Genomic DNA, 11,067 nt, shown 5'->3' with positions numbered 1-11,067 from the left:
CGCCAGCCACCCTTCTGAGAAAACTCAGAATTTTACACGAAAGACGTAAATATTTTTAGTTATACATTTTAAATTGTAGTTATATTATATTATATATTATATATATATTATATTTTAGTTATATTTTCAGTTATAAATTCATAGCTAAGTTGTAATATGAAATGAATAAAATAATAAAATTGTGAAAACATGTTTTCCCGTTGTATTTGGAGAATAAATTCTAAATGTTGGGGATAAATCAGTGAATGATTAATAAATTTAGATTTGGATTTCGAGAATGAAGTCAGAATGTTGAGGATATACTCGTAGTTGACCTTTTTAACAACTACTGTTGTATAAGCATATGACCTCGTCTTCAAAATGCCTTGTGTATATGAGTCAGTGAAAATTGAGGTTCAGTTTCAGTTTTGTTGTTGATGAATTATTAGTAATTTGGGACCCATTGCTCACACTGACCACTAGGTGGCGCTATCACTATTAGTGAATGTTAAAGTTCTATCCACACCTCTGAGTCACTGACCCTCTGCTCTAACAACCGCACTAAATATAATGTTGATCAATACTTTTGAAGTAGCTTCTCTAAAGTTTCCACTGTCCCCTTTTCCCCCATTGGCCCCTCCCTCTACGTGCGTTTCCTCACTAATGACTGCACCTGTGAAAGGGAGCGAGTGAGAAATCTGAGGTTGAGAACGAAGACTTTGACGAACAAGTACATATCCATGTTATTGTTCAGAGTCAAAAAATGAGGCCGTTCGAGCAGTTTAGAAACGTAGTTCTCATTCCAAAATTCCACCGAAAATTATCATTGGATTCAATGGGGCCGGTATTTATCTCCACTCTAGCGCTCTCATCAAACAAATGCTTGTTACTCAAAAAGTATAAGTCCTATCTGTAAAATTAAAACATTTTGAGAATCACAAGACATTAAAGAACAATCAGATATATAATTTCATTGGTGAGAGCTAACCCTAACCCTAACCCTAACCCTAACCCGTGGGAGCGATTTAGGTTTTATTTTTCGGTTTTACTCTCTCCAGAAATATCGGTCAAAATTGACATGAAACCCAATGGGGGATGGCGTTGGAAATAATTATTGATTACTTGTGGCGGATATAAGCAGAACTCCTAGAGATTTGAGAGGGACATGTCTGCGACGGTTACGTCTTCACCATCTATGATATCTAAAAATCATGTCTGAGAACCTCTGTTTGGGGATCTGAGAGCAGTTTTAGTGACGAAGAAAGGGTCTCAAAACACTCATTTTCGCCCTCTCGCTCTTTAGGGCGAGAGACCTTGAGTCCCATTCATCGTTCGGTCGCGTTATCGCGATTTTTGTGCGAACCGGTGGACGAAATTCGTATCCAAATAATAGCACACGATTCAATGTCATTCACCAAGATCATGCACTCAAGTTAGGGTTCAGTGTCTAACAGTAATTGTGTATTATTGCCAAACTTAAGTAAAAAAAATAATAACGACTTATTTAAACAAATGTCAGATTTCTTTTATTATTTTCCACACGAATGTAAATCCAGAATTTCCAAATACAACAAGCATAGAAAAAAGAGAAAGAAAAGAAAAACAGTGAACACATGAACATTTGCACAATCGAAGGATGACAGCAGTTGTTACTAAAGACCCAACGTTTATGAAAAATACTTAAATATTGCTCTACATCCAACCTGAGAAATCCAGTCAACACTTTAGAGACAATATCAATATCAATATCGTTAAATCACATATATCTAAGAATGGTCATCGTTCGAGCAATAGGTCGCAATCAGGTCACATGGTGTAGGAGGATAAACATCACCTGTTCCCTGGTTAGTGCATGAATGGAGACGGGGTGACGGAGGAAGCCTCATTTGTTGCTGGCCGCCATTAAAGAGTTTGTAAGTTGCTGTTAATTTCCTTTTTAATGCTCTGAAAGACTTGGATCAATTAGAAGCTTTACGGCATTTAAGGCACTCAAAGCATATTGGATCTCCTTTTTTGATTTATCGCCCAGACGCAGCCTCACAGAGAATAAACATTTCTTACGCAGATTGGCACTAATCGAACCTTTTCTTTACAGTTAATGCAGGCACCCTAATAAATTGTTTGAGCAATGAATCTATGATAGGCATTGAAAGTGACTGCTGTGCACACACACATGTATTTTCTACAAGTTCCCATGTCAAGTTTGCAGTTGAATTAAATAATGAACCTATATAAACACAAAAATATTTATCACCCCTATTTATTTAAGACTTCTCTACATACAGGTATTTTTTACTTTGAGGCATTCGTTTTTGTTATTGTAATGGAATATTTAATTACATTTCACAGCAAAGACAATTATCAATTCTGGTTCATACAATTCTACCTAGCTGCGGCTAGGGACCAGAGCGCCCTGTCACTTAGTCAGACTAGGGGCAATGGCACAGAACAATGGAATCACGTTTGATTTATACTAAATAAGCCCCTCCTTTCACAGAGGTAGAATGTTTATCCAATCAGCTCTCTGCGTGTTGTCTTCAAGCTTAGATTTGGTCACCTCCAATCTGAATGAGGACCCCTTCGAAAGTTACAACAACATCAGGCATCTGCTTAGACTCAGTGAACCCCCGTCCTGCTGGATGACCCTGTACATAGGTGTGAATACCTTTTGTCTCAACAGAGGCACAGAGGAATCTCCAACGAATACACATCTGAGTCTGCCAAGCTGACCCCCACATGTTTTCAGTCTTAAACACACAGGAACACATCAGAATAATATTTCCATCTATAACTGTAATTCCTTGCATGAAACATATCTAAATATAAAATCTCCCATCACATTATACAACCACTTAGTCCACTCGCCCTCTTAAGAAATGTAAGCCTGTCATGTGGGCCAGTACACAGGTGCAGGTACAGTACAATGGATGGTGTTTGGTCGATTTACAAAGTGTTTTCACTACGTTCCGCCCTCTGTTCAGTGCAGAATACTTGCGGCAGAGTTCCACCCTCACTTGTAGCTTCTTCTACTGTTGCTTAGGGCCTCTGTCAGCTTGGTTTTCATAATCTCCCTGGTTGAGTATAGGGGCAGATCCAGATAATGGTAACACGTGTGTGTTTCAGGGTAGAACTGGTCCTGAGAGACATCACCGACGCACTTGAGCCTGATGGTCATGCTTTTATTGTCAAGAATGGGCAACCTTTCAAAACCGGTCACAAACCCTTGAGGAGAGAGAAGTGGTAAACAAAGAGATTCTTTAATTGATTTATTTTGGTGATATCATCAGTATAAAGCTTTGCATTCTCTTCATTAGTTTATCGATTCTATCATCATCGTACACTAAACAGAAAAGTGAATATTAAAATGTTCCTGACTCTAGATTGAAGAAATCTATCTCTGCATGGTCAGATTAAAATGACCAACTAGTTCTCCCTTCATTCTGAGCACATATAGAAAGTCTGGTCTAGTACATTACTAATATAAATCATTTATCTGTCTTGATTTTGATAGTTTAACATTTTAAATTGAATACTTACATAGGAGCTTCTTCTTCTGATCCTCGGTTAGTTCATCAAAAACCTCCCAAAACATCTGCATGTTGGGGTGGTCAACCTGGTACGGCCGCTCGTAAAGTGTGTTCTAATTAGAGGGAAATATGTTGTTAGAATAACTTGCTGTCATAATCATTTGTAGGATTCAAATCAAGCAAATTAAAACGTGACTAATTAGTTGTAGTTTTAGAGAACACAGGAACACAAGAAGCTCTTGTTTTGATTCTACCTGTTTCAGCGTTTCCCAGTCACAGAAGTCTTTGCCCTGCAGGACTTCCTTCAGCTCCTTTGGCCGCAAAACCTTCAACAAGTCCCGGTCGTAAACCGTGTAGAAGCCTCTCTTGAACTCCAGAAACACGCTCTCCACAGATGTGTTGAAGGCATGATTCACGTAGGCGTCCACAAACTCCCTCCTGTTAAGCAGATTCTAAGTTTTAATCCAACAAACAGATTCACGCAACTCATAAATCATGACTTGCCCTCTTTCACTTAAAAGTGTACTCGTGGTGTACCTCAAGGATCAATTCTGGGCCCTATTTTTCATGTTTCCTCTTGGTTATAATCAACAATATAACAAATAATTAAACTATCACAACCTCTTAAACCATAGTCATGGTTCTTGTTTTTAGAAAATCTCAATTCTGCGCTGCCCTCTAGTGGATTGGATTTCTTAACAACAATGCCAACGTAAAGAAAATGAAAACGTGTGCAGTGATGGTTACATCCTTTAAATGGCCACATCTAATTTTGTACATAAATCAGCCTCAACCTCTGGACAATTGACACCCCCGATATTGCGTTAAAAATGTTTTAAAGGGGCTTCTTAATAATTGTGTTGCACAAAATATATGAAAGTGACATTTAGCTGCTTCCATGGTCCTTACTTGTTTTGACTTGTCACATTTTTTTCAGGGTTTGTGGGATCAAGGTCAACGTCTGTCCCATCCCAGCTGATCTGTTAAGAAAGAAGAACGATATCACTGCTTTGGGAACTGATATAAATCAATCAGTTGATCTGAAGGATAAATGTGGTCAGTTATTGACCATCTGTAAAACACCTACTGTAAAATCCAAGCCTAGGCTTTCCAACTCTTTGTCCCCATATTCTTCCAGGATGGACAGCAGACTCCTACAAACACAACACAAGCAGGAATATTCAAGCATCATTGAGATTTCACAATGTTTACATTGTACTCTGAGAGAAGTACTTACAGCGCCCTACAGCAAAAGAGTATGTTATTTGAATTTTATATTTATTTTCACTTACTTTCCGACGTCTGGACTGAATTCCATTAGGTCCTCCAGCGAAGGCTTCACACCGAGCAGCTTCTTGAACAGAGCCATTGAGAACGGTAGGTGTATGATGCACTGGTTGTGCAAAGCCAATCCACACAGAACTCCGAACAGGAAGTACCTGTGGTGGTCGTGTGTTGCCTGGTGTTGATGGAAGTGACAATTAAAACCATGAATCCACTGTAGTCATAGCTTAAATACTGAACTGATGATCTGCGAAGAGTTAAAGTATGAAGTGAATATTTGTTTTCCTGTATGTGGATTTTAAATCTTACATTTGAAGGGAACCATGCAAGTGTTTTGGAGTCGTTGAAAATGAACATCCCTGATTCGTCGGACACCAGCTCGTGAAAGACGTCATTAAAAAAGTCGCTGATGTTGACATTGACATCGTCTTGCTCAAAGTTCTCATCAAAAAAGACCTAGAAGACCAAAGGAAAATGTTTGTAACTAATATCAGAGGAGACAATTCCATACTGCAAATTCTGGCCATGCCACGGCGATCAACTATACCACAAGTCTTTTTTTGTAGTCCGTGTGAAGAACAGCATCCAGTTGTTCAAAAGTGTCTTCTGAAATGGATGCCCGTCTCAGCTTCAGTTTAAAAAGTGAATCTTCAGCAAGCAGATGTTCTAGTCCAGGGCTATTCAACTAAAATTTAAATAGGTCCAGTTAGAGATCATTTACAGTCTCAACCAATTTTATAGATAATAAATCTCAACACATCTTGAAGGGGACATATTATAAAAATTACACTTTTGTAGTGCTTCTACACGTTCATTTGGGTATCTGTCTACCGTCCCAAAAACTCTGGAAAAAAACAAATCCCGCGATTTGTTGTGGTTCCTCTATGTCAGAAACTATACGCTAGAGTGCGTCCAATGGGATTACGACCAGAATTGACGTAACTGTCAGTCTACAAAACAGCACCTTTTTACCCTGTCTAAAACAGCCTTCCTCAGATTGACCTGTTTTGAGTGCCCCCCCACCCTCCTCCCTCCTTCACGAGATACAAACATACCGATCGTCATGGGTCTCCGCCATGTCAATCTGCATGTTTATGCGGCCACTTAAATGTCTGAAGGGTAGCAGCAGCGAGCTAACGCTAGCGAGCTAACACTAGCTGGCTCCCGGGCGCCGGAGCTTGCGAGCTAGCGCTAGCTGGCTCACCGGCTGGAGCCGGCCAGAGCCGGGCTAACGCGTGTGTAGCAAGACTCCATACATGGGCATGGTTTGGCTATGACGTCTTTTTCTGTCATAATCCCATTAGACGCACTCCTGCGTATCGTTTCTGACATAGAGGAACCACAACAAATCGTGGGAGTAGTTTTTTTCCAGAGTTTTTGGAACTGTAGACATGCCAGATACCCAAATTAACGTGTAGAAGCACTACAAAAGTGGAATTTTCATAATATGTCCCCTTTAAAGCTTTTTCTCATGAGGCGCAGCTCAGGACCTCAGTTACCTTGATGCCTTCTGCATAAACATCAAGAATCCATTTCTTTGATTTCAGATCCATCACAATTGGAAATCTACCAATGATAAGAGGCTCAGCATCCATCATCTAGAAGGAAAAGAGAGATTATACATCATTTAGGTTTAAATATACATGTACTGTATGTGGCCACCATTCTGTTTTAACATGAATAGACAGGGACTGCAACTTTCCTTTTTTTTTACATTTCGTTTAGTCTGTAAAGTCCATTGACACAGATCCAAACCAAGAAAGATTGGGTCCATGAGCAAATAGAAGTCGCTGTCTGGCAGCCTTTGAGACTCTGAGGTCCTGCTGTTTGCCTTTAACACAGAAGTTTTATTCATTTAGTGAACAAATTAAAAAAGTAAACAAGCTTCATTTTGTAGAAAAGTGTGCAAAATTTGTACGGAGCCCCCGAAGGGTCCTGTGAAGAAATCTCTTCTTCCACTTGACCCTTCGGGAGCTCCGTACGTTGGGATTATGCAGAGTAATATTTATGGAAAACACAAGTATTGAGGCATACTAACATTGTACATGTACTGGAGGACTTGTAACAGATTTCTGAATCTGGAGCGGGGAGGATCAAAGGTTGAGGAGAGCATGTCTGAGAGGGCTTTCTTCCAAACCCTAACATATGCTGATATGGTGGAGGCTGACAGTGTCGTCCACCAGTTTCCTGAGGAAGACAACATGAACATTTAAAAACTCAGCGGAGGTCAAGGACACGGCCACGTTATCGCGATTTTTGTGCGATCTGTTGGACGAAATTCTTGTAAAAATAGCTTGCTCGTGCAGTGGTCGCAGTACCTATGACCTGAAGGTTCTCAGCAGACAGCTTCAGAACGGCAGCAGCAACGGCGTGAGCGAGCTCGGTGCTCTGTGGTCGATGGAGCTTCTGGATCACGTGAAGAAGATCATTGAGAAGCAAGAAGATCCTCAACCCCTCCACTCCCACTGGATCCTCAAAAGAGGGAAGCAGCTTCAGGACAGCAGCCACCACCTGTTGGTTGGAAAAAGATCCACTCATTACCTCCACCAAGGATTTCAGAAGAACTTTTTCACTTCACCTGCGAGAAGGAATCATTTCCCTTGATTAAAACAATCAAATTTAGAAAAGCAACACTTAACAAACAGTTACGCACCTCTGACAAAACATCGTCCTTCCTCACCAGTCTCTTGAAAGCGAGTCGTGCAAGCGACAAGTTCACGCCGTGGTACTTTGATGAGGTCTGGAAATGTTTGTCTTTTCTAACAACACAAAGCAAAACAACGTTTGGTCAAATCCATGCGGAAGTGAGAGTGAAAGTTCTCCTCATATTAGAACTTCACCAGATAAGAAAAGAAGGGATAGTCGTGCAAAGAGGTTCCGTGTTTACCTTTTCTCCAGGAAACTTTGATTCATACAAGATGCTATGGAAAAAGTCCTGTGGATTTCCCTGTGAAGATTTAATAGCAAGTGTTTGGATCTTGGATTTGTTGATCAATATATTTACAGTAACAGTCATGAAACCATCAGGCTAATCAGCAAACTCCTGACCTACAGAGAACATGTCATATACTCACTGTTTTATATTTTTCCAGGTTTTTGCATCACATTCAGACGTCCATTTGTCGATCATGTCATCAAGACAAGACTGTGGGGCATTACTGACCCCGTCAGTGTTTGGCTCCTGCAAAATAAACTGGTTGAGTTGATGTGGTCATTATTATCCTTCCATCCCTGAGTGTGTCAGTGTATTAGTGTCGGTACCTCGTTAGACGAGCATGTCGCAAATGAACAGTTTCCTCCTGCGAAGATGTTTGTAATATTGGGACCATCACTGCTGCCTGGAATTAAAAAAGTACTGAGTCAAAATATCATCTCCGTCATACGTTAGGTTATTGTTCCTTCATGACTTCATCGAAACCTTGTGGCAGTTGAACGGGGAGCGGCACAGACGGATGACTCTCGCCTCCGTGTCCCAGCTGCCCTTGCTCTCCAAACCCAAAGGAGTAAACCTTCTTGGTGTCTGTGGACACTAACGTGTGGTGTCTAAGGAGATAATGAATTAAAAACTTCATTAGAGACACTTTGATCCACGTTGGTTCTTAAAAGCAAGTTCCAAGCATCAATATTTTATTAAGGGAAATTCTTTAAAGAAGAAATAGTAGGTATACTGTACAGTCCACATGCGATCTCGGTGACCTTTGCCCCCAACAGCTGGGCAACAAGACGAGGACGGAGCTGATCAGAGAACGAGTTGTGCCCGAGCTGCCCGAACTGCCCCGAGCCGAACGTAAACACAGCACCACCCTGAGGAAGCAGCCAGAGGGCAACGGTTCAAAGTCCCGATAATACACACTCTCATCAATCGCGAGTCAGTCTCATGCTGTCAATAATTTATTTAACGCATACTCAATGTTTTAGTTTTGTCCATATCCCATCTACTAACATGGAGGAGGCAAGGTATATGAAATTTGCCACAGTCAGGCACAAGGTGGCGATAAAGATGACATGGCTTCATTTTTTGGGGAGCTTTCATGTCGTCCATCTTTATGGATGCCGACAGAAACACAACCTCTAAGTATTTAAACTAAACATTTATGTTACTAGCTTTTTTAAATTACCTTAGTTAGAGTAGCAGTGTGATCCTTCCCACAGGAAATGTGAACAGTTCCCTTCATGTTCAGACCTTTAACTGGAGCTGGTGTCTGTCTGTCTGTAGCAGAGAAATGAACAAACGTGTGACAGATGAATTTCAAATGTTCTTACTGTTTGATAAATTCAGCTTTAAAGGCTCAGTGTGTAGAATGTAGTGACATCTAGTGGTGAAGTTGCATGTTGCAGCCTCTCCGTAGAGAGGACCCGCTCCTGATGTAAATAGAAAGTATTTAAATATAAAGTATTTAAATATAAAGGGCTCGTTCTAGGGTAAAGATACCAACAATTCCTACGATTTAGATAAAACACATTAGGATTATTTTATATTCAATTTCCACTTATAGATCCTTTCACGGTACAGCACCTGTTGTGTCTCCCAGCCCGAGCTGCCCACGGTCATTTCTTCCCCAGCCGAACACACCTCCACTGACAGAGAGGGCGAAGCTCTGCTCCCCCCCCGCGGCGACCTGAACCAGTGGGGTCGACGACAGGGAGCGGAGCTGCTGGGGTGAGTTGGCGAAGGGCTTCCCCTGGCCCAGACCCAGCTGGCCCCTGGAGTCCTGACCCCACGTGTACACCCGGCCATCTGTGGAGAAACCACCTGTGAGATTAGTTTGGTCCATGTCCCATCAACCGACACGGAGGAGGTGAGCTTTATGACCTGTACTGTGGCCGTCCACCAGGTGGCGGTGTGAAGCTGTCATATCGTTCATCTTTATCAATGATTGTAAATAAAGATGGACACATGACGTGTCTCCAGGTTTCTTATCATTTGGGTTTTAATTGTTAATTTAAAATGAGTTGTGACATCATGATGTACAGCCGAGGCCACTGTGCAGATCAAATAAATCTGTATTTACAATCTATGATCTTTGTATAAACTCTATGATCTCAATCAATGTATTTGTGATGTCATCAGTGTGGTGTCACTCTACCGTGAGTCAGGGCGACTGAGTGTTGACTCCCACACGCCACCTGACAAACAGGTATGTTACACAACTCCTTCATCGGCCTGAGAAAACAGAACAGAAACTAATCATCATGGTACATACTGTAATAACAATAATAAGTATTGTTATTATAACAATTCCATATCTTAATTTGAGGCTGAGCAGAAAACACCTGGTGTCTCTGACCTTGGTGTGAAGGGGGGGCGCGTGGTGTCCACACAGAGGACCGAGCCGCTGTCAGTCAGCAGGGACACTACGTCATCAGTGCAGCTCACAGCCTGGATCTTCTCTCCGCACTCCACGAACTCTGAGGACACAAACCACAGCGGCTCATACAGAGGAACCGGGAGGAGGCTGGTTCACTGGGAGCATCACAGGTAAGAGATGAACTGGTTTTAGTGTCAAGAGGATGAAGCAGCCCCCCCCTCGCATAGGAGAGGCCTCCCCCCAAGCCCCAACCCACCAGCAGGGGGTCCCAGATCTCTACCTGTGGATCTACCACCTGTTTGTCAGAATTTAACTAAACATCTCATAGCAAAAGAAATAATAAAAGTGAACAAAGGAGGAAGATATGAGAGAGACAGTTATATGAAAGATAACATAATATATTAATAAAGTGAGCAGGTTTAAAAAGAGTAAAGATAAATAGCAGCAGCTGTTTCTCACTCTGTTTCCCTCGGAGTCTTCTTCCCTCCTTGTTCTCATGTGTCCGGATGATAAAAGCATCTCCGTTGGTCTTGATGAAGCTGAGGACACTGTGTCCCGCAGACAGGCCCCGGATGAGATAACCCGGGTTAAACTGGTGAACCCTGGCCTCTGTTGACCCGTCCACAGGGGGGCGTTTGGACCAGAAGACCCGGTGACAGTCCTCTCCCCAGGAAAACATGGTGCATGTGAGGCGTGTCCCGCAGCTCCGGCTCTTTTAAACCTCTGCAGCTGTGACAGAGAAACAAAACTGAACCCGAATCCTATGGAGGACCATACATGACATAAGTAAAAATAAATAAATGTATAAATAAATACAGAAATAAATAAATAAATGAATAAATAAAAATGGAAATAAATAAATAAATACAGAAATAAATAAATAAATATGTTAATACCAAAAGAAATGTCAAAAGAAATGTCTTAAATATATTTTAACATTTATTTTTTCCCTGATACATTTCCTTTGC

The 11,067-nt window shown here is 41.4% G+C and overlaps 1 protein-coding gene across 1 annotated transcript; it reads right to left on the bottom strand.

Annotated features, from left to right (window-relative positions):
• Positions 1-1,479: 1,479 nt before the first annotated feature.
• Positions 1,480-10,818, bottom strand: LOC133955015 (probable E3 ubiquitin-protein ligase HERC3). Its single transcript, XM_062389653.1, has 23 exons — positions 10,559-10,818; positions 10,079-10,199; positions 9,878-9,954; positions 9,307-9,528; positions 8,909-9,000; positions 8,464-8,594; positions 8,209-8,333; positions 8,052-8,128; positions 7,865-7,971; positions 7,678-7,737; positions 7,444-7,549; positions 7,109-7,301; positions 6,829-6,977; positions 6,440-6,621; positions 6,290-6,356; positions 5,338-5,475; positions 5,100-5,246; positions 4,799-4,965; positions 4,594-4,660; positions 4,416-4,486; positions 3,761-3,944; positions 3,517-3,619; positions 1,480-3,201 (listed from the first exon to the last, which is right to left on the bottom strand). The coding sequence occupies exons 1-23, from the start codon at positions 10,776-10,778 to the stop codon at positions 2,990-2,992; spliced, it is 3,018 nt and encodes a 1,005-aa protein (XP_062245637.1). The 5' UTR covers positions 10,779-10,818; the 3' UTR covers positions 1,480-2,989.
• Positions 10,819-11,067: the final 249 nt, after the last annotated feature.

The sequence above is a fragment of the Platichthys flesus genome, chromosome 6 (assembly GCF_949316205.1).
Source record: "Platichthys flesus chromosome 6, fPlaFle2.1, whole genome shotgun sequence".
Lineage (NCBI taxonomy): Eukaryota > Metazoa > Chordata > Actinopteri > Pleuronectiformes > Pleuronectidae > Platichthys > Platichthys flesus.
The sequence above is the reverse complement of the archived record's forward strand: the minus strand, read 5'-3'. Positions and strand labels throughout refer to the sequence as shown.

Bases quoted from the DNA above. Each gene is read 5' to 3' on its own strand.
- LOC133955015 (XM_062389653.1), bottom strand. From the start codon at position 10,778: ATGTTTTCCTGGGGAGAGGACTGTCACCGGGTCTTCTGGTCCAAACGC. The intron at 9,001-9,306 runs GTGCTGTACCGT...TCTCTGCTACAG, and splicing joins CGGGCTGGGAGACACAACAG to ACAGACAGACACCAGCTCCA. The intron at 8,129-8,208 runs GTTTCGATGAAG...TTTTAATTCCAG, and splicing joins CCCCGTTCAACTGCCACAAG to GCAGCAGTGATGGTCCCAAT.